Source organism: Protopterus annectens, chromosome 14.part0, assembly GCF_019279795.1.
Source record: "Protopterus annectens isolate FY-2018-M chromosome 14.part0, PAN1.0, whole genome shotgun sequence".
Classification (NCBI taxonomy): Eukaryota; Metazoa; Chordata; order Ceratodontiformes; family Protopteridae; genus Protopterus; species Protopterus annectens.
Window position 1 is genome coordinate 406,651,686 of NC_056748.1, and position 27,942 is coordinate 406,679,627.

Here is a 27,942-nt window from a genome sequence, read left to right on the forward strand (position 1 = left end):
GGGATATGGCGTTCAAGGGGTTGCAGTTCTGTGGCATTGATGTTACGGTTGTATTTACTCATTCTGAAAATCTTTTGAGGATTAGCAAAGGTTATGATTTTCATTCTGTACTACACTTGTATGGGATAGTTGCAGGGATGGCAGGACTGTTTTTGGACCTTATGATATAGGGTTGCTGTTAGAATGATAGGCAATTGCCTTTGCGTGGTTTCACGTGGCACTGGGTTTAAAGTTTTGGTGTTGCCTAGGGCAGGTAATGTGCCAGGGCTTATTTTAGGAGGTTGATATTGGTAGTGGGAATGAGTTGCAAAACATATGTTTATTTAATATTGGGGAAGGGATCACTGATCTAACCATTAGTCGATCGGTGTCTTCCAGTGCTCAGATAACAGGAATCCAGTTGTGTTTTACAGAAGTTGGGTACACCGAATGATGTTTGGCTGAAATACTCCTTCCCTTTGTTATGGGTGCTTAGGTCATTGGAATTATGGTAGGAAAAAGGTGGAACAGGCTGGCAGGCTGAGAAGAGGGGCAGGCTTGCCCTCTTCTTTTCCCCCTCTGGTGTTGGATGTTCAATTCAGTAAGTTTTGAAAGAAAGCGAGTGGTTAAACTGCTTGATAAGTAAATAAGCAAGCAGAGATGCTTATTTGGTTGGAGATGTAATACAATAAATGGTAACAGAAGTGAGTGGTGGTACGCTGCTTCATAAGTAAGCGAGTGGAGGTATGGATGCTGCTTACTGATCAGGATGAGCAGGGTCATGCTGTCCTATGTAAATGTTACATGAATGTTATCACCACCTGTCATGTTTATGGAAGCTTAATAAAGGTAGTCAAATGTCACTCAGTGTGATGTGTTTATTGAAGGGGACCAGGACAAACTGGACCCTCTTCTTTATGAATATGGATATAACGATGCAAGCAGTGAAAGTGTCTTCAGTTCCTTTAGTTTTATACACAGGTCAAGCATATTTCTGTCAACCAGATGAGTAGTTGTGGAAAATAATAAACAGCTGAAAGAATTCATCAGGGATGGAAACAGGGCAAGGGTTAAGTGGCATAAGGTGATCCTTCCAACAGAACATGGTGGTTTAGGATCACCGGATTTGAAGGGATATTTTAGAGCTACACAATTAAGGCTCATATATGTACCTCAAAATGGAAAGTGATGATAATGAAGTGTGGGGGAGGGGTGGTCAAGAAATAAGGACAGTGGGATTTTGGATGCAGATCCTTTTGGAGGATAACAATAGCCACACAGAATATTATTTTCATAATGTAGCAGAAAGTATTCCAAGAACTAATTCAACATGAAAACAGAGAAAGGAGGTATGACTGCAATTAGGGGTACAGAGAATAGGCAAGAGGTGGCTGTCATTTACTGGGGAAAAATGGCAAAGAAACCAAGGTCTTGGGAGCCAGTAAATAAAAAGGGAAAGGTAACAGAATGGGAAGAGGCCAAGAACACATTTGGACTGCAGGCTACAGACTGCCTTCCCTATCAGGGATTGATAGAGTATATACAAACAGAAAGGGATATGGGAATCCTAAGTGAAAGACTTGCTATGGTAGACTTTTTAGTTGAATTTAGAACACAAGCTGTTGTTAAAAAAAGGGAAAATTAGAAAATTGCATAACTATAGCAATCAATTACAGGAGTTTAGAAAAGATTGGGAAGCGCCTCACAGCAAGAGGTTCTCCGGTTCGATTCTCGGCTGGGGTGCCTTCTGTGTGGAGTCTGCATGTCCTCCCTGTGGTCGCGTGGGTTTCCTCCGGGTGCTCCAGTTTCCTCCCACATCCCAAAGGCATGCTGTAGGTGGACTGGACACTCTAAATTGGCCCTAGGTGTGAGTGTGTGCGCCTTCTGTGGAAGGTTGGGTGCCAAGCTGGCAACGTGACACCTTAAAACTCCACTGCAAATCATGAGAAGACAGATGATCCGCTGTGGCATCTCCTAACCAAGGAAAAACTAAAAGAAGAAGAAGAAGAAGAAAAGATTGGGAAGAGAGATTGGATACGCAGTTCACAAATAAACAATGCAAAGATACATGTACTTCACTCAAGTCTGCAAAAAAATCTGGAAGATTTAGGATTTTTGTTTGCAATGTTATTGTTATACCCCAAGCAGACTCCTAAGAATTTTTCCAGGTAGGTAGCAAATATTGGAGGTGTGATGTGGAAGAAAGACTAGGAACTTATGCTTTGTGAGTGTAATGAGTGGGCAGACTTTAAAAATTCCCAACAGAGTACTCTGCATGAAATATTGGATGATGAAATGGGTGTAACTAAGGAAATGATTTCCTTGAGCTAGGATACAGGATCTGAATTCCCTAGACACACAGCAAGGACTTAAGTGTAAATCCGGTGACTGCCAAAAGAGTAATTACTAGAAAATGGAAATCAAAGTACAATCCCATCTGTACCGTAACAGGGATAAAAGTACTAGAAGTGGGAATTTTAGAAAAGGGAATGGGGAAACTACATAGAAAAAGAGTGGAAACTGTGGGAAAAATACATACAGAACATAATGTAGGAGGAGTAAGATTTAAGGGAAGGCAGGAATTGAGCAATTTGTCTGCATGATGACAGTTATACAAAAATGTGCTGTATAATGTTTGTAATTGGGAACATGCTAATTTGGTTTGCTTTCTTTTATAGAAGTGTATGTATGTCTATATCTTAAGTGATAATTCAATACAGGTGCTGAAAAGAAAAATGGGAACAAATAAATAAAATAAGTAAGTGCAGGTTTAAGACTGAAGGTGAAAGCATGAGAAGTCAGAACTAGAGGATGACAGAGGACAAAGTGAAAAGTCTCTTTCAGACAGGGAGATATCCATACATTTACTACACTGAGCCGTTACCATAAGGGCTCACCAAGAGGTGACGAAATATCTCAAAGTCTTAAAAGATTTGGTGTGGTACAATCCCGATTACCATCCTTCACACAAACAAGACTTCAAATCTCTACCATTGTCACCTGTAGGGTCATATGGTCTCTCAGAAATCTTACAAAATACACACCGTTCATATCTGCTAAGAACTTGTGGTCTCCCAAAGGTTTTAACCATTTTAAGACTTCTGAACTGGCCAGGAGTGCTATTATATAAAAATGAATAATTTGATCTCAGCCCAGATATTATCTTGTGCTTGCAACATCTCTCTCCATGCTGCAGCTGTTCTCCAATTTTAAAGTCACACACCAAGTCTTTTATTCCCTCTACAGCTAACCATCTGTGGATCCAGTTAATCTCCTAATTTGTGAGGTCTACTTACCACACACAGTCTCCCATAGACTTTTCTCCAATAAGGATCAAGGATGTCTAGATCATCAAGGTGTCACAGGAGTCCACTGTACTGCAGCTGGATGTGTACTCACTTTAAGCTCTCTTGTCCCCTGCATACTCCCACTGGAAAGCATTTTGCAGTTTTTCACCAGCTTACACTAGGTAACTCCAACTGTGACATGTGCTCGATGCTTGCACTCCTCCCTCCTGCCTTCACAGAATAGGCATGCCTGTCCTTCTCTGCCAGTGCCTGGGATGCCTAATCCACTAATTGAACCAGATTCACATGTGGCATTGCCATAGTCTAAGGTCCCTTTGCTGCCAGCCATAACACCTAGTATTCGTTATCATACATACCCACAGAAGCATACACATTGCCTTTTTCACAGTATTGTGCAATCTTGGACTTAGTATAGATAATCAGCAGGGGATGAGTGGGGGCACCGTGTGTGAACAACAGAAAAAAGTACCAAGGCTGCCACAGCTATATAAAAAACTTTTTTATTCAACCAGGTAACCGCTTTCGGGCAGTAACTTAGCCCTTCATCAGATCTCCATTGTATCCCAAACTCAGTAACTATTTAAAAAAATTAACAAACCAATCAAACGGTTTAGAACTATATACACCCAGCTATCAGCCATACACATACAATCCAAGGCACAGATCATTCATTCTTAAAGTGCTATTGCATAATGTAAATTATCTAGTAAAATATCATGTACCATCTAATACAAAAATCATTAAAATACAATTAAAAATCGTAAAGGTGTCATTGATATCAAAGTCTGTAAAACATTATACATCACTCTCTGATACCGCAATTATAAGACTACAAATATTGGCCCTGGTTACTTGTCATTGAATAAATCTATCAAAACATTTGAACTATATACACCCATTACAATGTGCGGCATTCATTCGTGAATAGACAAAACACTACCATATTTCCACATTCATTAAAATAAAGGGCATTAATTCATAAAATACTAATCACGTGATATTGACTAACCACTAGGATAGCAGCGTGAAGGTATAAAGGCCAATAAAGTCCAACAAAGCATAATGCAATCATCAATTAATAGTTAAATTATACCAGACATATAGAACTTAATGTAATACATTTTATTAATATAGGTACATGAATATCAGTCCGAATTACATATCATTCAGCGACCTTATTCTCTGAAATGAAAAGTGCAGCAGCTATGAAATTATAAATGTCAGCTTCGAATGCTTAATGCTCAACAAATCTATCAAAATGTTTTCGGCTATACATACACCCATTAGGATATAGGGCATTCATTCATGAATGACTAAACAAAACGCTACCATATGTTCACATCCATTAAAGTAAGAAATGTTAATTCATAAAATGCTAACAACGCGATACAGACCAACCAGTACAATATCATAGACATGATGCAAAAGCCAATAAAATATACAACAAAGCATAATGCAAATTAAATCAAACATCAATTAGTGACTGAAATACATCCAGATGTACAAGGCTTTACATATTAGGCTTTATCAAAAGTAATATACATGTATCGGGCCAAAATGCATATCATTCAGCAGCAACCTTATTCTCTGAGCCGAAAAGTGCATTCATCCAATATGTTATAAAACAGATTATTAATTTAAAGATCACCATACAACCAAAATATTAAGACCATGTACAAATCATATGTTTCAATCAATAGAGAGCATATCTGACTAAAAACTCAAAAAGGTGAGGAAAACTAAAGTCACAGGTTGGCTGTGATTGATGTAATCAACCCATTTATACAATGCAGCCAACAACCTATACATATGGTACATGACAAACTAAAAATATCTTCTTGTGTATGAAAATATCTCTTAAGAAATAAACATAATAAAAAACTAAAAAATATAAATGCATATCCAAATAAATACCAGGTGTATAAAATTAAATGATGTATATCTAAAATGCACAACTAATCACAATAATACGCAAGAAAATCAAAAAAAGCCAAGTGTTCATCTTATTCTTCTTTGCTTCAAAGCTGGTTTGACTGATAAAACATGTATTTAAACCAGGAGTTAAGTGTGAAAGAAGACTGGCTATCCAACACATTTCAGTTACTTCATTTTCCAACATATCACCTCGTCTTGAATTTAATGCTACAACCCGTAACACCTGAAAATGAAAAGAATGATGTAGATTAGAAGCTAAATTCCTATATAGTGGATTGTTGACATCTTTTAGCCAAATGTCACTATAATGTGTTTGAAAACTCGTTCCTTCAGCTGTCTGTCTTCTCGATGTAAAAGCTGGGACAAGATTGACAGGTGGTAACAGACAACATTCTGTGCTTTACATTTGGCATATTCTGGCATTTTGTACTCACGTTGAGTCTTAGGATGAATAAAACTCTGTGATTTCAATATACATTTACAAGTTATACAGCTCATATGTGGGTATGTACACATTTTTACCTAATTCAATCCATGTTGTATATCTGACCTCTTATTAAATAACCGCTTCAGATTCATACTATTCCTGAAGGTAAAGGAAGGTGCTTCTCCTACTATTTCATTAAGGTCAGGGTCCCACAGTGAATTTTACAATTCTGTCTCACAATGTCACAGTTAGATTTGATATCACTAGAGTAAGTGAAAATTATTCTAGTGGATTTGTTCTTAGTTGCAACTTCCCTCACAGGTGAATCATCTACATATTTATGTAGTGAATAGTAGGGCTTTCTGATGGTATTTCTTAATTGCCTTGTAGCTAATGCATGTTTATCCACATCAATTGAATTATAGCCTCTTATGTATAAATTGTCTGCATAATCTTTCTGTTGCTGCTTCAAAATCTTCATTTCTAGTGTGCAATCTGGAGCATTGTAACATCTATCCTTTCATAATATTTTGATATATATGATGAGGATGCATACTGTCTCTTGATAAAAGATTGCTCTTCTTACAGTCCTTGTGATGCATGATTGTATTAATACCTTGAAATATATCAAGTTCTAGGGTGACATCTAAAAAATCAATTCTGTTCTTTGCAGCATGGAAGGTAAACCTCAGGAACTCAGTAGTGTGTTCTACGTAATCAACAAATAATTGTAGCTTGTCAGTAGGTCCATACCACAGGATAAAGATGTCATCCACGGATCTTTTATAAAAATGAAGATGAGGACCATAATGATTATTCTTCAATACATAGTTGTTTTCCAAAAAAGCCAATACCAAATTTGCATACATATTAGCATAGGGTGTGCCCATGGCTACACTCCATTTTTACCAATAAAGGATGTCATCAAAGATAAAGATGTTATTTTCCAAAACAATACAAAATAAAGCTGTGAACAGTTCTATCTTCTCTTTCCCAAACATCAATTGCTCAAGTAAGAAAGCTTTAATAGCTAAAATGCCATATTCATTTAGAATTACAGTGAATAAGTTCTCAACATCTATGGTTGCTAGACTAATCTGGTTTAAATCTTCGTATGAACATATGTAATTAGACTGTCAAGGAAGTCTTTAGTGTCCCTAAGGACACTATGAGCATATATGAGAGCTTTCTTCAATTTTCATTCAATATAAATAGATAAAGGCTGTTATCCATTTATCTCCTGCTACAATATGACATAGCAGTGGATCAGTTAAATGTCTGTGTACTTTAGTAAGGCCTTTTATAACTGGTATTACAGGATGGCGCACTATGAAGTAGTCATATAGAGATTCATCAATTCTCCGCGCCATTAGAAACTCATATATAGTATCACTGATCTCCTTTGCCATTAAATATATTCATATTTATAAATAAACAGATAGACATAGATCTAGATAGGTAGATAGATAAACCTCCAAATGAAGGGGTCCTGCTAGCCCAAAAGCTTCAGTGATTATAAAACCTCTTTTTGTCCAATAAAAGGTATTATAACATCTGTATTCCAGTTTCCTGTTTTGTTAGTGGACCAACACAGCATTTCTTTTGTTTTTCTGCCAAAAACAAATAAAGGAGCCAACCACATTTTAAGAAACAAAACTGGTAAGAACAGTAGCAAACGTTACCCACTGCACCAATCAATAAGTGTATCATTGTTTAGAATTTCATACCTATTTTCATGAATTAAAAAGGACAGCATGTTCAGTTATCATACTGGTTCATCATGTTGTGCTTTGTCTAACAATCTGTCAACCAATTTGTTCCTAAACTGAACTGTCACAAAGTACTCCTAGTCCTAAATAACTGCAGCCTGCAAATTCATGACATTAAATCTGCACTGAAGAATTCTGTAGCAACAGCTGAGCACGTTGAAAAGTGATTTAAAAATATATATGTAAGCTTATCAAAACACTAAATTAAATATATCAACTGTAACTGTTTCATATACCACACACGTTTAAAGCTGTTAAAATAAAATCTGGTTATTAATGTATTCTTCTAACAAAGCTGTGCAAATCACTAATTTACACTATTATAAAATTAATTTAAGCTAAAGCTATCATTTTCACATCTTCTGGTTATACGATCAGTAGTCTAATGGTGAAGAATGTTCCTCATGCCTGCATCAGATGAAAAAACTGCTTTATGATACTAAGCAAGCATTCTGCCCTCTAGGTTGTATTTCCTTATGGAAGTAATATCAACCTGGAGATGCTGTGAGTCTTGATGCCACAGACAGGGGGGCAATACACCCCTGGAAGGAGGAGTTATTTCCCCAACAGCATGCACCACATAGAGAGCATTCTTGCTCTTACAGAATGAGCTGTAAAAAAAATTATATATACATATTTTTTTGTTTACATTTTTTATTCAAACAGTTCCTCTGACTAATGTTTCAGTCTTGATGTAGCAGATATAATTGTTGTTGGTGGAAGTATTTTACATTCAAAATTAAGTTATGCAAGTATTTCAAGTTTAGATGCATACACACACAAGTAACAGGGATCAGCGACACTTTGTTGAGATAACATACCTCAGATGTGTCTTTGCAATCAAATAAAGAAAAAAAAATTAATACAATGCAAGGCTTTGTAACACCCCCCCCCCCCCCAATGCCAGTTTACTGTCCCTGGTTTCTCCATTGTTTTGCTCTGTCCCTCTTAGAATTTCTGCAAAAATGACAGAGGATTAAAGTCAGTCAATCTACAAATTAAACTTTCCTAAATTCTATTGTTTAATACGTGCTGGACTTCCTCTTGCAGTCAACAGTTGTTAATATGTGCTGCTGTGGCTGCTCTCTCATTCATATTTCTGTCTGTTTCTCTCTGTCTCACTCAGACGCAGGCATGGAGAGAGAGACACATTCACACTATTTTTATTTTTTTTTTATATATGAGGCATGGCTATCTACTCTGCATGAAAACTGTCTAATTGTTGATGTTACACCCCAACCTCAAGTGCATACATGGGAAAAATAGGGTTGTCAATGAATGGATGGATTAATTTTTTCATGTACACATGATAAATGGCAAATATGCAGCTATGAAGCAGTGGACTTTTTTTTTTTTTTTTTTTTTTTTTTTACTGGGCACTACCTGTACATTAACATCCTGCTGGAGAATATTGCATCTCCAATCATGGTAAAGATGTAGAGGACACCCATTCTCGAATCCCAAATAAGGGCCATTGTCAAATACCTCTAAATGTACAAATACACACCCCTTTCTTATTTTACCAGTGAAAACTAGGGCACTTACTGGACTTGATATTTCAGATAAAACATTTTATAACATCAGGTTTTCATGAACAGGCAGCAGTGTAACAATGGAACCCATCAGAGGAGGATTACAACCGAACTTATTTAGGTCAATAAGAATGCCTGCTTTTGAAAAGTCCTAAATACAGTAATATTTACAAGTAAAATATCACCAGTTTTAAAGGAAAAAATCACTAATTTATGATCTAATTTAACAAGACAGGATGATACATAAGGAGATCTGCAAGAAGTGCCCATATTTATGAGGATTAGAGAAAGGATAGTAAGGCCTATAGCAGCATGGTTAGCCAACTGCAAAACAGAGTTAGCAGTTATGTTAAGGAAGAATAGGGCCTACTGACCACTGGCAGTATAGATCAGCCAATTTATCAATGGATAGTTGAAGTCCCCAGTAGAAAAGTGATCAATTTAATGGGGATTTGTGATAATTTATTATGATAGCTACTGTGCTCAGAAGTGGACATACAGGGTATTTAATAGCTACTGATGAAGTGGTAGTTACTCACGTTTATGGACATTTGTACATCTAGGATATCAAATATGGTATCCTGAAGAATCTGTCACAAACTGATATCACTGACAAATACTGATACTCCCCCACCACTTCAACAAAACAGGTGCTGAATAAGAAAAAATCCAATGAAAAAAACACAGCACATTGGAGAAAAGTAACTTTATCAAAACAGCAAAGCTTTCGGGTGAAACCCGTTCTCAATACTGACCACTCCCAGTGGGTCTGAAGACATGCCAAACACTACACCCTGGAACAGAAGGCGTGTTTTCACTACTCTGAAACCATGTCTAAGTAATCACACATTTATGAATGTGTTCAAGTTGCAGGACTGCCTGAAGTTTAAATATTTCTTTTTCAAGACTCCAGTCAATGAGTAAAGCCTCATTAATGTGTTCTACTTACATGACTCCACATCTCCCACAAGCTTGGTGTAGCTGTGGCAATGAATGTTAGGGAATGCCCATGTCCAAAATATTTTAGAGGAAGTTTTTCAGTTAAGGCTTTAAACTTACTATGTGATGAGTACTAAAAACACATTAGTCTGCTGCCGAATATTCTTCCAAAGCCTCTGCACACATGAACTTCAACTAAAGTGAAACTGAGGGACTCTGTTACCAATCCCTGGATTAATGGCCGACTCACTTTTTACACCAGAACCTGTCAAGTTATTTTCAACCATTCCTTTTTGATCCCTGTCTCCATTAATATAGCATATATTTTTTGTTACTGATACCATATATTTTTTTAAATTACTGACAGTAAATTTACTAACAGTTGAAAACCCAGCTTACTTGTTATGATCGTGAATAAAGCACCATCCACATAGCAGCAGCATGCTACACTGTAGTTGTCCTGCAGCATGTGGAAACAATTCTGCCTGGTAAATACATCAAATCAAAACCAACCACTGAAATGAAAATTTCAGCTTACTGCAAAATAAAAATGGTTTCATGTGAGCAGGAAATGTTAACCTCCAAATCTGTGAGAAGTGAAGATAGCATAAGGGAGCCACACACACACACGCACAAGACTTTGAGGGCCTGTGAACTGAGGGAAAGAAACTGTGCCTTTTGCAATTTCAGGAAATAGACTTAGTGATAATGGTAACAATACAAATATTATGATTTATAGTGACTATTCTCCAAGAAGGTCTCTGCAGTACAGCTTGAGTTCACTGTACCGGTTAACCATTTTGGACATGGGCAGACAAGTCAATTTCTCCTGGATGTGGGAGATCATTGTAAGAGGTAGACTTTTGGGAGGGGAGGAAATAGAGAAAAAAGGAGAAAGTCTCAACCAGTAGAGAGAAAGTGGCTGAAGGATTTTTGCCTCTCTGCTTTCTAACCTGAACACACCTATTATTCCAAGCCAGTTGTTTCTTTGGGAACCTAAACTTAAAAGAATAACATTTCTCTCACATAATCCACCCATCTCTTTCCTTCTTGGTAAAAGGTCAAATGATAGTAAAGTAGTTCTTTTAGTACCTAACAGTTGGAAGGTTAAAAATTACCACCAGATTGATTAAAAAGTCACAACTTTCTTATCTAACCTAATACCCAGTGCCATGTTCTCGAATTCTTTTAAGAAATATTCCAGGAACTGAATAAGTACAGTTGTGTAATAACTTACCATAACAGAAGATGTCCTACTGATCAGCATTGCAATATTACTGACATATGGGCAGTCACCCACTGACATCCAGTCACGGTATCAAAGCTTCACCTTCCCAAGGCTGTATTGTCCAATTCATGACATCAGTTCATATGCACTGGGGTAGATACATGGACATAAGAGCATGGATCCTGAGACCATCTCCAAAACAGCATCCAAAAGACAACTGATGCAGCATACTGGTCAGTTAGGAGGGGTATATAGTTCAAGTAGTTAATAAAACTCCCCCATTTCCATATAATAGAGCAGAGGTTAAATCAAAGGGGGAGAAGAAAATGAAGGTTGAAGTGAGACAAATAAAAGGTGGTAGAGGGTGGGGTGGGATGGAATACTGCAACAATGATCAGTACAACATCTACTGTTATAGTAAGTTCGTATACAACTGCACTGTTTCATGACTGAAATCAGTTTTGCAGTATTCCTGACAAATGAGCGATTCCCAGAGCTAAAGGAGGAAAGAAGGGTGGTTGGCTACTGAGTAGAAGAATTGTTCAGCAGCCTACACAGAAGTGACAGAGTGAAAACTGCCCTGGACCTGGAGAAAACATCAGTTTTGTAGTGTTTGATAAAAGTGTGTACAGAGGACCAAGTAGCAGCCTCTAAGATGTAGCTTGAGTCTATTCCTTTGTGAAATGCCCCTGAGGAAGCCACTGCCCTAGTGTAAAGTGCTTTTGTGCAAGGCAGTAAAGTCCTACCATACTGTGAGTAGCAGAAAGAGATAACCTTAAAAATATAATCTGCAACAGTTGTTTGGAGACTAGCTTGCCAGTTTAGAGCTCATAAATGATACAAACAGCTGGTCAAGTCTTTCTAAAGGATTTAGTTTTGTCCAGATAAAATCTAGAGAATGTGAGATCCTTTCCCCCCGTTCTGTAGATTGGGAAAGAAAGTGGGAAGATGAATAGGCTGACTGAGGGATAACACAGTCACTAACTCAAGCATGAAAAATGAATTAGCCATCACAGTCATCCTGTCCTTGTGGAAAACAAGAAAAGGGGGGAATTGCCATAAGAGCTTGTAACTCAGAAACTCTCCTAGCAGAGGTGAGAGCCAAGAGGAGGATGTTTTTTCAAGTACAGAATTTTAGAGAAGAGGAAGATGCTGATTCAAAGGGAGGCAGTGTAAGCTTTTCTAGCACAAAATTAAGATCCCAAGGGCAGGAGCGGCCCTAGGTCAACTGGTGCCCTAGGCAAAAGGGCTCCACTGCACCCCCACCACACTACCTGGTGCCCCCATCCTGGTCTACCTACACCAAATATGGAAAAGTGCCCCTGCTAGACCGGCGCTCTAGGCGGCCCCCTAGTTGGCCTATGCCTAAGGCCAGCTATGCCCAAGGGGGATATATGGGTTTTCTTTGTGGGTTAAGTTGCAGGACTCCCATGAGGAAAAGCTTGACCTCTGCTCTAGCCATAAGTAGTGTAAGAGGGAGGTAAGCATTAAACAGGTGAGCTTTATAGAAGAGTAGGCCAAGCATGATCAAAGTAGTTCACAAAAACATTGCATTACAGTTGGAACTTGTGATGAGTGGGTTCTGACTATGTTTGTAGCACCAACAGGAAAATTGTTTTCATTTAACAGTGTACGATATCCTAGTAGTGTATCTCCAGGCCTCCTCCTTAAGAGAAAAGGTATCTTTGAGGAATTAAAATCCTATCATCCATGGAGTCAAGTTGAGAGACTGAAAATTTGGGTGGAGCAGTAATGCTTTCTTCTGAGTTATCAGGTCTGTTTGAAGAGGAATTCTCCTTTTAATTTCCCTTTGTCAGGTGAAATAGCAGTTGAAACCAATGCTGCCTCAGACAAAAAGGTGCCAGTAAATAGAGTTTAGCTGATTCCTTTTGTGCCTAGAGAAAAAGTTTAAGAAAAGCCAGAGGAGGAATAGCATAGAGGAACTTCTCTGTCCACTGGAAGGAAAAGGCATCTGTCCTCCAGGCTGTGAGACAAGGGCCCCTGATGCAGAAATGGGGGGGGGGTTAGTTGGTGATGCAAAGAGGTCTATTTGAGGAGCACCTCACTAAAGGATGATAATCTGGAAAAGCTCTCTTTTCCAACTCCATTTGTAGGGGTTCTCCAGGGAGCAGCTCTAGAAGTCTTCTAGCACATTGCCCTGAGAAGGGAAGTACATGGTTCCAGAAAATCTCTCTGTTCCAACTCCATTTGTGGGGGTACTCCAGGCAACAGATTTAGAAGTCTTCCAGCACATTGTCCTGAGAAGGAAAGTATGTTGCTGTCAGCATGGTATTCATTTAGATTTGCCAAATTCCATGCCTACTGAGCTAACCTGCACAGTTTGTAAGACCTGGTGCCTCCTTATTTGTTTAAGTACCACACAACCACTGTATTGTGTGTACATTAGGAGCGGCCTAGATTTACAAAAGTGGGCAAAACCTGAAGAGCTTGCCCTCATTTCCCTTAGATTGATATATTCAAAGTCAAAGGTAAACTTTGTCATTTAGAACTACACATGTGTAGCCTAAATGAAATTTCACACATCAGCTCAATTCTAGAGATCACAAAGGAAAGCGAAACACATAGAAGTAGAGGAATAAACATAACAAAACATACAATATGACTCCCAATACACAAAAAGACCAAAGACATTTGCCAGCACTCATACACGAAAAGAATACCCACCCCTGAGTTATAAATAGCTACACTATTTAAAGTAACACAAAACACACTACAGACAAATGCCCAAGTTATTTGTCTAATATTGCACTTGAGTGAGTTAAATATGACTATGGATAATAATAAGTACATATTGCACTTACTTGGAATATATGTAAGCATATATTGCACAAATAAATGTAAATTGACTTATTATGTGTCCAGACCCCTGGGACGAGTGCTCGAGTTCAGACGTCTAGTCACTGTAGGGTAGAAACTGTTATTGAATCTTGTAGTCCTGCAGCGAGTGTTGCGGTATCTCCCACCAGATGCTTAAACAGTCCATGTGCAGGATGTGTGTTGTCCTATATTATTTTAGTGGTCTTTGGGATGGTTCTTGCATAATAAAGATGTTGCATTGATGGAGGACTGGAACCTGTTACCTTCCCTGCAACCCTCACCACTCCTTGTAGTGACTTCCTTTCTGTAACTGTGCAGTTTCCAAACCACACTGAGAAGATGCAGGTGAGGATGCTCTCTACTGCACCTTTACAGAAGATGGAGAGAATATGAAGAGGAAGCTTAGCTTTTTTCAGCCTTCCTAAAACGTGGCGGCACTGATGCACTTTTTGACCAGTTGGTTGGTGTTTCCCAACCACAAGAGATCCTCTGATATGTGTACACAGAAATTTCATATTCTTAACCCCCTCTGCACTGTCACCATCGATCCTCAGTGCTGGGTGGTTTATTCTCCTTTTCCTGGAGTCAATGATCATCTCTTTGGTCTTCCTTACATTCAGGTCAAGGTTGTTCCCCTTGCACCAACTGAACAGAGATGCCACCTCCTTTCTGTACACCCTTCCATCCTCCTTTGTGATGAGCCCTACAACTGTGGTGTCATCAGCAACACTGATGATATGGTTTGACTTGTGCTTAAAGTAACAAACAAAAAAAAGTCCCGAACACTCCACTAAATAAAAACCAACGAAAAATTGCTCGTGGACCCAAAGAAAGGAATCACTGTGCACCATAAAATCCAAACCGATATTTTAATGAATAAAATGTACAACTTAGTGAAACACCAAAGGTTAAGCACTTTCATCTAACTTGTAGACTTCATCAGAACACCTAATAATAAAATCCCCCATGCTTATATACTAGCTTCATTCAATCAATTAAACAATCAATTAAAATAAGACAATTTAAAGTGCCAGTGCTCTCTGCGTCGACTGATGCCATACAAATATAATAACTTATCTAATATTTCATATAAACAAATTCCACATCATAATAAAATATTGTTTTTAAAAATAAATGACAAGTATAGTAATTAAAAACAGTTGATAATATTCCAAATGACCCATTTTCCTTCTAATATCTTTTTATCTATTATTTTCCAATATTGGCTTTATGGAAATGGTGTCATTCAACCCTGGACAGACAGAAGCATTTAATCTGATCTGCCATCTAGTCTCTTTTTCCCCTAATAAATATTTAACACTCCCCCCTCTTTGATTCACTTTCACACATTCAAGTATACCAAAATGAAATGTGCGACATTTACTGTTCCCGTCAAGATGCCTCCATAATGCGTTTGTAGTATCCTGTTTTTTAATTTTGTAACAGTGCTCATAAATTCTGTTTCGAAGACATCTTTCCGTCTTTCCTACATAAAAACATGGACAGTTACTACACTTAGCCATGTATACCACATGTGGGGTCCTACAATTCCCCTTAAGGAACCACACAGTGGTGGTATTAATATCTTCCAATGTTACAGACGGACTTTTAATAATTAAATGGCATTGATTACAGTTCCCACATTTTGTGGTACCTGTCCTTTTTAGCTCATTATGATCTACTTTTTTCCTTTCCAATTTAGTTTTAAGACTAGTTCCTGTTTTAGAAATTAATTCCGGTTCGAGTCCCACTAATTTGAACACATCATTGTCAGTTTTTAATATATTCAAATTTTTGGTTATTATTCTCTTTATATCGTGCGTCTCAGGGGCATGTTGCAAAATGCATGCATTCATGTATCCATCTAATTCATTATCTTTCTTAATTATATTGCCTCTCCCTATATCCGCACTACTATTCCCTAATATAGGTTTAAATTTTCTCCCCCATTCATTCATTACATAATTTTTAATGTCTTGTATCATAACCGCAGGATACCCTCTAGATTTAAACATATATCCTATGTAATCTAATTCTTTAACTAAATCATGTTGCAAAATGCATGCATTCATGTATCCATCTAATTCATTATCTTTCTTAATTATATTGCCTCTCCCTATATCCGTACTACTATTCCCTAATATAGGTTTAAATTTTCTCCCCCATTCATTCATTACATAATTTTTAATGTCTTGTATCATAACCGCAGGATACCCTCTAGATTTAAACATATTTCCTATATAATCTAATTCTTTAACTAAATCAGTATAGTCCGAAGTCATCGTGGCAGCCCTTATACATTGGCCCTTAATAATACTTCTTTTTTGGCTCATAGGATGACAACTACCAAATTCTAAGTAGGTTTTACTAAAAGTGCTTTTTCTATAAATTTTAGATTTAAACCTTCCTTCTTCTATAGTTATGTAAGTATCTAGGTAAGATATAGCTTTGTTGTCTATATTGTAAGTAAACCTCAAATAATCACACCTAGTATTCAAGTAGTCCATAAATTCCTTAAACTTATCCCTGTTCCCATTCCATATCATAAATATGTCGTCCAAAAATGTCAGGTAACAGGAAATATAATTCCTCCATACAGTAGAAAGAATATATTCAGTCTCCCAATCCATCAGTAACAAATTTGCAAATATGGGGGCACAAGCTGCCCCCATCACCACTCCCTTATTTTGCCGATAGTATTCTCCTTCAAATAAAATATAGTTATGGTTTAACACAATTTCCATAAATTCCAAAATCAAAGAAGTGTTTTCCCATGTTAAACCTCCATATTTTACTATACTATTGTTAAACCTATATAACCCTTCCTCCTGGGGTATGCTAGAAAATAGATCAACTATATTAATAGTTACTAGAGAGGTTTCTGTTGTAATAGCTTCGGTAGTGAGTCTCCCTAAAAAATCCCAGGAATCTGTTATAAGATGTGTTGATTTTTTATATATAGGTTTTAACCAGCTATCAATAACTTTCCCAAAAGGGAAGGTTTTAGACTTACTTCCAGAGATTATTGGCCGAAAAGGGGGGGTCATTCGGATTCTTATGTACTTTGGGTACCCCTACTATGGTACTAATGACAGGATACTCCACTTTTAAGAATTTGTACATATCACCATCTATCCTGTCGTCCAATAACATTTCTTCCAAACATAAATCAATTTTATGATATGCAATATTAACTTCATTAATGGAAGATATGTCATACTTCCCCGGAGTTTAGTAATATCTCATGAATCTTATTAATATATTCTCCCCTGTCATATAGTACCACACCGCCCCCCTTATTGGGTTTCACAATCCGTAGATTGTTATTTTCTTGTATCTCTTTCATTAATTTAAATTCCTTATGATCAAGATTCCTTTTTCTTTTTGAGTTCTTCCTCACATATTCATAAATCTCATCAATAACGACTTTTTCATATATAGCTAGTACAGGGTTTAAAGGAGGTACAAAAGTACTTTTCTTCTTAAAATTACTATTGTTCACTTGTCTTTTTCCTTTAAAAAATATAGCAAGGTTTAGCTTCCTCAAATATTTCATAAAATCTACCACATTGATGTCCCTATTCGGTACATATTTAATTCCTTTAGATAATAGTTTAAAATATCCTTCATGTAGTGGTACCTGTGTGTAATTATATATACTAAAATCCCCCATACAATAATGTGTGTCAGTAACCTTAATGATTACTCGTTCTTCCTCCAATTGTTTCCCCTTTTGTACTGGGTGGGTTTTCCCATTTGTATGCATTCCATTTCTTTGTCCCCTTGGGGAACTGCTTCTGTGGTCCTGACCCGTAGTTTCTGTCCCCTAAAAAACGGGGTTATTACCATAATGTTCATCATTACTATAAAAGTCAAACCTTCTATTGTTATTATTCCTATATTTATAATTACCTCCCTTGTGTTCATAACTACTTACATCCTTGTAATCTTTTTGCCCTTTAGGCTCCCATCTATAGGCCTCCCCTTTTTCATACTGTTGCATGTCTCTTTTCATTTTCCTACATTTTCTTTCATATTGTTTATTCATTTGGTTCTCAACCCATGTATACTGCGTGTTCAGAAACATTTCACATTCCCCAAATAATAAATCAGTGGTAATAATCTGTTCCAATTCAGACATTAAACCACATATTTTTTTATCATTACAAGAAACGATAAATTTCATAAAAGTGAATCCAAAATTATCGAACATTTTACCACATTCATTCATATTGTCCTCATCCATATCAACCCCCATAGGGTGTTTAAAAAATGGAAGTCCCATAGGGACTATATTCAAGTCCAGACATTTTTTCAAATACATATTGTCCAACTGTATGCCTTTTAACATCTTTAATTTTTTTCCGAAATCCTTAATAAAGTCTTTCAATGTGATATTACTTGAATAGTTATTGTCGTCACCGTTCCCCTTCCCTATGTGAGCTCTGTCACTTTCAAAATCAAAATTGGTGACCAAAAAACTATTTAAATCATACTTTTTGTGATTAGAAACATTCTTGTTCATCCCTTTGGAATGACACTCAGTACCTGTTTCCTTGGCCAGTCCGACAATTGCATAGGTTCTTTTTGGCGCCACTCGCTTGGGTTTAGCGCCCGAGATATTATAATCCACCTCCGATCCACATTTGTCACTAGGATGCCGATAAAATGTCCCCTTCAACTATGTTGGATCCATTAGAGGCCGAATCTTTGTATACCACGCCATCTCCCTGACCATTAGGGAGAGAATCCGTTGATCTACACCCACATGGCCTACTAGGTGATGTCACCATACGTTCCTTGATATTACTCGCTTCAGGCTGGCTAATCAAATCGATCAGCCGTGTAAGTTCGCCCTTCAAAATAGCCATCTCGGATTGAAGTTTGTTAATGTCATCCCTCCTTGGGGAAAAAAATCGATGGCAACTCGTCCAGAGAATCCATATTGCAACCACGTAACAAACAAAAAAAGTCCTGAACACTCCACTAAATAAAAACCAATGAAAAATTGCTCATGGACCCAAAGAAAGGAATCACTGTGCACCATAAAATCCAAACCGATATTTTAATGAATAAAATGTACAACAACTTAGTGAAACACCAAAGGTTAAGCGCTTTCATCTAACTTGTAGACTTCATCAGAACACCTAATGATAAAATCCCCCATGCTTATATACTAGCTTCATTCAATCAATTAAACAGTCAATTAAAATAAGACAATTTAAAGTGCCAGTGCTCTCTGTGTTGACTGATGCCATACAAATATAATAACTTATCTAATATTTCATATAAACAAATTCCACATCATAATAAAATATTGTTTTTAAAAATAAATGACAAGTATAGTAATTAAAAACATTTGATAATATTCCAAATGACCCATTTTCCTTCTAACATCTTTTTATCTATTATTTTCCAATATTGGCTTTATGGAAATGGTGTCATTCAACCCTGGATAGACAAAAGCATTTAATCTGATCTGCCATCTAGTCTTTTTTTCACCTATAAATATTTAACACTCCCCTCTCTTGGATTCACTTTCACACATTCAAGTATACCAAAATGAAATGTGCTACATTTACTGTTCCCATCAAGATGCCTCCATAATGCGTTTGTAGTATCCTGTTTTTTAATTTTGTAACAGTGCTCATAAATTCTGTTTCGAAGACATCTGTCCATTTTTCCTACATAAAAACATGGACAGTTACTACACTTAGCCATGTACACCACATGTGGGGTCCTACAATTCCCCTTAAGGAACCACACAATGGTATTATTAATATCTTTCAATGTTACAGACGGACTTTTAATAATTAAATGGCATTGATTACAGTTCCCACAGTTTGTGGTACCTGTCCTTTTTAGCTCATTATGATCTACTTTTTTCACTATTCCCTAATAATAACTATATTTTATTTGAAGGAGAATACTATCGGCAAAATAAGGGGGTGGCGATGGGGGCAGCTTGTGCCCCCATATTTGCAAATTTGTTTCTGATGGATTGGGAGACGGAATATATTCTTTCTACTGTATGGAGGAATTATATTTCCTGTTACCTGAGATTTTTGGACGACATATTTATGATATGGAATGGGAACAGGGATAAGTTTAAGGAATTTATGGACTACTTGAATACTAGGTGTGATTATTTGAGGTCTACTTACAATATAGACAACAAAGCTATATCTTACCTAGATACTTACATAACTATAGAAGGAAGGTTTAAATCTAAAATTTATAGAAAAAGCACTTTTAGTAATACCTACTTAGAATTTGGTAGCTGTCATCCTATGAGCCAAAAAATAAGTATTATTAAGGGCCAATGTATAAGGGCTGCCAGGATAACTTCGGACTATACTGATTTAGTTAAAGAATTAGATTATATAGGAAATATGTTTAAATCTAGAGGGTATCCTGCGGTTATGATACAAGACATTAAAAATTATGTAATGAATGAATGGGGGAGAAAATTTAAACCTATATTAGGGAATAGTAGTACGGATATAGGGAGAGGCAATATAATTAAGAAAGATAATGAATTAGATGGATACATGAATGCATGCATTTTGCAACATGCCCCTGAGACGCATGATATAAAGAGAATAATAACCAAAAATTTGAATATATTAAAAACTGACAATGATGTGTTCAAATTAGTGGGACTCGAACCAGAATTTGTTTCTAAAACAGGAACTAGTCTTAAAACCGAACTGGACAGGAAAAAAGTAGATCATAATGAGCTAAAAAGGACAGGTACCACAAAATGTGGGAACTGTAATCAATGCCATTTAATTATTAAAAGTCCGTCTGTAACATTGGAAGATATTAATACCACCACTGTGTGGTTCCTTAAGGGGAATTGTAGGACCCCACATGTGGTATACATGGCTAAGTGTAGTAACTGTCCATGTTTTTATGTAGGAAAGACGGACAGATGTCTTCGAAACAGAATTTATGAGCACTGTTACAAAATTAAAAAACAGGATACAACAAACGCATTATGGAGGCATCTTGACGGGAACAGTAACTGTAGCACATTTCATTTTGGTATACTTGAATGTGTGAAAGTGAATCAAAGAGGGGGGAGTGTTAAATATTTATTAGGGGAAAAAGAGACTAGATGGCAGATCAGATTAAATGCTTCTGTCTATCCAGGGTTGAATGACACCATTTCCATAAAGCCAATATTGGAAAATAATAGATAAAAAGATATTAGAAGGAAAATGGGTCATTTGGAATATTATCAAATGTTTTTAATTACTATACTTGTCATTTATTTTTAAAAACAATCTATTATTATGATGTGGAATTTGTTTATATGAAATATTAGATAAGTTATTATATTTGTATGGCATCAGTCGACACAGAGAGCACTGGCACTTTAAATTGTCTTATTTTAATTGATTGTTTAATTGATTGAATGAAGCTAGTATATAAGCATGGGGGATTTTATTATTAGGTGTTCTGATGAAGTCTACAAGTTAGATGAAAGCGCTTAACCTTTGGTGTTTCACTAAGTTGTTGTACATTTTATTCATTAAAATATCGGTTTGGATTTTATGGTGCACAGTGATTCCTTTCTTTGGGTCCACAAGCAATTTTTCATTGGTTTTTATTTTGTGCTTAAAGTAGTTGTGGGCTAGAATGGTGAATAACAGTAGGCTGAGAACACATCCCTGTGGAACCCTGGTGTTAATCATGATGCACTTCGATCTGTTCTTACCTGAACACACCCTCTGTGGTCTCTCAATCAGGAGGTCCAGGATCCAGTTACAGAGATGTTTACTGATTCCTAAATGGGCCAGTTTTTCTATCAGCTACATTTGTACCACCATATTAAATGAAGAGCTGAAGTCAATGAACAGCATCCTTACATAGTTATCTTTGCCTTCTAAATGCTCAAGGGAGATGTGTAGTGCTACTGATATGGCATCAGTCATGGATCTGTTAGCTCAGTACACAAACTGCAGAGGGTCAAAATCAGGAGGTAGGCATGATGAAAGTTGCTTTTTGATCAGCTGCACAAAACATTTCATAACAGTGGATGTCAGAGTGACTGGTCAGGAACTGAGGTTTCCATTTCCCCTACACTCGACATGATCGTGTCCATGCCACTCATTGCCTCATCTGAAGCATCTGTGTGAACCTGTTGAACAGAAGGTGGTGGTGTGAATGGCAGTCCTAGGTTGAGGATGACCTCACTCTTCCACCAAAGTGACTCCTTTTTGAGACAAAGGAGGAGGGGAAATCAGGATGTTCAAGGTGCGACAGTGCTGGGACCACAAAGACTTCAGGTACCAATGGAATTTTCTCATGTGAAATCTGACCAGGGAGAGCATAGGGATGGTGGCTGCCATAAATCCCGAAGTCTTTAGCATCTCCCTTGGTGAGCAATGGGTTGCAGAGGAGAGGTCCTGAAGAAACTGGACAAACTAAGAAACCTTTGCCAGGGGGAGGAAGTTTGCATTCAAAAAACACTGGGCCCAGAGTAGGAACCGTGTGGGATTTTTTTTTTTTTTGTATTTTATATTAAAACCCGGACCTGTCAGAAGATGGAGGGTGAACTTCAGATGCTGAAGAATTTCAGGAGACAAAGTCTGGATTAGTAGATCATCAAGATGAGAAAATCTGGATTCTCTGACTGTGACAGAAAGCTACTATTGGAGCTAGACATTTTGTGAACATTCTTGGAGTTGCAGAAACAGCAAAAGGCAAAGCAGTAAACTTAAAATATGAGGGCCCAGAGAAAAACCTGAGGAATCTCCTACAAGAAGGAAAAATGAGTATGTGGTAAGTATCCTTTAGATCTAGTGACACAAAGTCTGGGGGAGGATGAAAGGCAAAAGTGCATGAAAAGAGGGTATTTTGAAAGACGTACCATCAAGTAAGTTTTCAGGAAACAGGTCTAGGATGAATCTCTACTGCTCTTCTTTCCCTGTGATTAGAAAAACTCTTACATAAAATCCTTTTCCTATGAAGTCATTTGGGACTTGCTCAGTGGTGCCCTGATTCAAGAGGTACTGAATAACTGGGGACAGAATGGATATTTGGTTTTGAGGAGGTTAGGGCATAGCTTTCATTGGGATAGTATTTTCCTAGGACATGACAACCATCCCTGATGATGGGGAGGACCTACTTGTCTGTTGTAACAGCTTCTCACCTGGCCAAGTAGAGCGATGGTCTTTGGGAAAGACAGATAATAGGACTGAGGTCATGGAGAGGGGCTGCTGCAGAGGTAGTCACAGATTTCTGGTTTCAAAGAGAGGGCTCCCTGATGAAGGTTCCCTATGGTCTTTTTCACAGTACCTTTTCCTTTGTTCCTGAGCTGTTCTAGGATCCCATCTAATGAATGAGGTAGATGTTAAGATGGGTATCTCCTATGGCATCTAGGAACTGAGGAGACTAGAACCTGTCTACAGTCTTCCAGGGTCTTACCTTGGTCTGAGAGTTCTGAGCAGGCTGATCGTCTGAGGACCAAACAGTTAAGTGTTTATCCAAAGCAGCGTCTAGAATTTTAATTTTGAAATCCTCACGTATAGACTGAGTGTAAAGCCCTGTACATCTGTGAGTAAATTTAAGTGCACTTAATGCTGTGTCTGAATTTGAGTGGCCTGCATTTGATGCTTAGACTCTACTGTAGGAGGGTCCAGTACATTTTTGTTTAAGGAATGCAAGACAGAAATTAAGTACTTTTTGTCATTTGATTCTGGTAGTTATTTGCCCTAAAGACAAGGATAGCAGAGGTGTAAGCCTTCTTTCCCCATCTACCCTTAGTCCTACTATTGTTGTCAGTACGTAGGGCATTTGCACTGGCAGAAGCTTAGAGGGCTTATCTGAAGAGAGACAGACACTGCAGAGTGGTCTGTCACTGGATTCTTGTATAAATATTTTAGGTCATCAGGCACATTTTAAACATGTCTGCTCTCTTAGGAGCTGGTGGTTGAAAAATTAGGTTCAGAAGAGGTGGAATGAATGGCATCCTGAAAAGCCTCAAGGACTGGAGAAGGGGCAGAGATACCCATCTCCAAGAGGGTGTAATACCTGTTCTGAAAATCAGAGACCTGTGATGATTGTCATTCAAAGTGTTTCATCATGTTCTGTATAGTCTTCCAAAAGGAAGCATCCTCAACAGGAGAACATGATGAGAGTCCTCTTCACTGAAAGAGATTTGCCCTGAAGAAGAATGCAGCTGACAGGAACAGTCCTGAGAATGGTCAGAGTTGTAGTCCTGTTCCTCATCAGAGGAGGAGGAAACCAGAGTAGGTTTTTGAGGAGTAGCCTGTGGTTGCACAGACCCATATTTGTCATGTCCCGTTAGATTTAAGTCCGGGAATGTGCTGTAAATACTATCATTTGTAGTGTGAAACACTAGACAGACAGGGGTTCTAATCTCACTCCCGTTCAGTGTGTGTGTCATCCCCCTGCATAACAAATGGGAATCCCATGCTTCAATGGGCCTGCACTTTTTTTTTTTTTTTTTAGCTGTGGGAGATTTGCGTAATGGTTAAGGTGTTTACGTTATAGATACAAGGTGCAGGGTTTGCTTTTCACATGGGGTAATTGGCTAGGCTTAAAATGGCCCACAACAGTAGTTAGCCTTGTAATAATCTATGAACCTATAATATATAAAAGGAGGAGGTTTCAAAATATGAAAAGATAATTCCAAGGAGAGATCCTTTCCCCCTTCTGTGTGTGGTGATGGTTACAGCCATAGGAGGAAATGCTCTCTGAAGAATAGTTGAGTAGAAGCACAGCAAGAGCAAGCCTAATGAAAATGGCTGTCCCAAGCCAAAGGTGCAACAAAGAGATGACAGCACCTATACAGGATGCCTCTAGACAGGTATCCATCTTTGGTGAAACAGACGTCATCTCATAAGCCTGGCTAAAAATCAAAGGTGTCTGCTTTTAAAGCATATGTGTGTGTGTGGGGGGGGGGGGGGGTGGCAGTCAATATGAGGTGGCATTATTAATGCACCAGGTTCAGGGATTGAGATAAGGAAATGTATTTAGGGTGCTGCTTTCATTTTAACACAGCTATTACTGGTAAGTATCAAAACTAAGTGTTTTAAGTTAATACTACACATTACAATAAAGTGAGCAATAACCTATTCAAAATAACATTTAGAAAAAAGTTAACAGAAAAGGCTTAATGGAAAGCAAAAGTCCATGCTTGCAAACTATCTCCTGCACCTGAAGAATGCCAATGAAGAGAGTATAAAATGTTATTTTACAATAAAGCATATGTAAAGCACTGTGATTTTCATTAGAACAATGCAGACAGCAAGAAATTAATATGGAAAATACTCTTGATAAGTAAAAAAATATATATACTACTAACCACATCATTTCTATACAGCACTTCCAGAATGTCACTCAGCAGTGAGCAACATAACCTCAGCAGTGAGCAACATAACCTCAATTCTTCCTGGCTCTCCATGTAGAATTTCAACTGCTCGGTCATCATGGGCAACAATATTTCTCTGCAATCTGAAAAAGATACAAAGTAAAACGCAGAGGTTATTTTATTTCAGATCATACCTTGTTATGAAGCATGAAATTCTGATAAGACAAAAAAATATACAGAATGGCTATTTTAAAGTCTGCCCTGCCAGGGAGTATGAAATATTAGGCAAGCTAAGACAGAGAAACAATGTCTGCCACAGTAATGCAATCAATGTCTACAAAGAAGAACAGAATTAATTACTCACTTGAATAAATGTATGTTGATTAACAAAAGATGATATTTCAGTTGAGGCTGCCACTGCCAGCTGAAACTTCCCAATGAGGCTATAGTGTAATGTACATGATGAAAAAATCTTCATTTTACATGCATATTCTTAGCAGAGTTTGCCTGTGCCAGTAATCATCACTGTTCATAAAAGAACTATCAAACATTTTTACTAGCTGATATGCTGCACTTATTATAAAAAGATAAAGCAGAGTCATGTAAAACCCTAACAGCAGATGATCTACTAAGAAACTGATCTAATTAAATGCTAAAAAACATAACAGGCTTGGAAGACATGCATCTTGTTTCTGGCACATTTCTGGACTTTTGGCAAGCTTACCTGGTGCTCTGTGATAAGTAGCACCCTCATTAATAACAGGTTGAAAGGGTAACAATGCAGCAGGTGACAAATGTGAAACAATAAACACAATAGAAGAACTTGGTGGTCAAGTGGAAAGTGTAAACCAACTACCTACATTGGAGGAAAAGGCTCATATGATGAACTTTAGGTTGACTGAAGTGCTGTAAAAAGAAAGTTTGGATCTGCTGGAGCTTGTGGAAACCAAAACATTACATTGGATAAGTTTTGCAAAACAGTCACTGGGAACTGAAAAAGAATGTTGATTGTCACTGACAATGTCAGAGAGGTCATACGAGAAATGTAGCATTACCTTGGTGTCGTTTGTGATGATGTATGAAAAACGCTGGAGTTATAGCAATTCTGCTTACCAGGTGGGGGGCTGACAGTGGCAGGCTGGACAGAAGTGCATGGATCATTGTTCCTGAGAAGTAACTTTTCAACTAAGACTACATTTTTATTCCACTTGGATATACAGTACTTTCTGATGTTAGGTTTTCTAGACTCTTAAATATTTTGCAGCACATACTGAAACAACTGGAATTTGGAAGAAACTAAAATGTTATCATCCATAATGTGAGCTTCAGGGTCTACAGACTGGGATCTGCAAGTGAAGTAGAACATACAGGAACATTCCTGTCTAAGGAAGGGGAAAAGCAACTGTCTTTCAAGTCTCATTGCATGGAGTCCTAGAACAGAATTTTGCCAGCTAATTTTTCAGACAGTAGGCAAAGAGGTCTACTTAGAAACTCACCACAGATGGATCAAATCTTGGAAGACCTCTTGATCTAGTTTCCATTTGTGAGGGTGTGCCTTTGCCCTGCTCAGCTTGATTGCCACACAGTTCTGCTCTGAAGGAATGCGGGATGCCTGCAGAGTGAGACTGCGCAGTAAAACTATATCCCAACCTAACATGGCTAGTCTGCAAAGGGAGTAAGACCCGTTTCCCCCTTGCTTGTTTATATATCACATGCATGTGGTATTGTCTGTAACAACTTGAATACATCCAGGGCACCAAAGATGATTCAGAGTTCAGTACTTTGCTTAAAGTAAGCATATCTTTTTATACTAATGTGCTTGTGTGAAGTTCTTGGTGCACAAAACACTTAGCTCTTTTATCCTTCTTGATACTGCTCCCCAAGCAAAATTTAAAGCACATGTGGTGACTGACTACTCTGGTGAAGGAGAGAGCTAGATTTAGGGACATTTGCTGTCTGTACCAAGTGATTTCTCTTCTGACAGATCCCAAAACTGGGATTTGAACATATAAAGTGTGCTGGTGCTGGAAACAAACAGACTTTGGATACCACTGCACCTTCTAAAATGTGGAGTCTTGCCAGGCATATGAGACTCAAAATCCTAAGGTATTCCTTTGCAGAGACCAAAGTATGGAACGGAAAACCCTAAATACAGACCTAGATCTTTCTTTTCCTGTGGAAGAAAACCTCTTTGAAATGAGGTGTCTAGCAGATGTCCCAAGAACATAATCATGTGTGATGGAGTCAAAAAAGTACTTTGAATGTTCTCTTGGAATCCCATCCTGTGTAACAGATTGCTCACCCAAGACAGAGACTCTGACACTTGAAAAATGACTCTGCAAAGACAAGTCAGTCATCTAAATAATAAAAAATATCAATACCCTGCAGCCTGCAATGAGATGTAAGTGAAGCTACACACTGTGAACATTCTTGGTAAGTGGATATTCCAAATGGTAAGGCAAAGAACTGATATGACCCAGATGCACAAAACCTTCAGAAATGTCTGGATAAATAGGGATGTGAACATACACATCTTTTTAATCTAGTGTTACCAAATAAATTAAATGAGGAAGAGGAGGTAACAGGTTGCAAAGTGACAGCACTTTGAACTAAGACACTATCACAAATTATTTTTAAAAAGAA

The 27,942-nt window shown here is 37.7% G+C and overlaps 1 protein-coding gene across 1 annotated transcript in view; it reads right to left on the reverse strand.

Annotated features, from left to right (window-relative positions):
• Positions 1 to 27,942, reverse strand: part of DOCK1 (dedicator of cytokinesis 1) — a gene marked incomplete in the record, with an annotated part of 4,741,214 nt that overhangs the window by 2,529,192 nt on the left and 2,184,080 nt on the right. Inside the window, 1 exon segment of the mRNA XM_044056178.1 lies at positions 25,294 to 25,442. Within this exon segment, the coding sequence (XP_043912113.1) occupies positions 25,294 to 25,442 (149 nt within the window).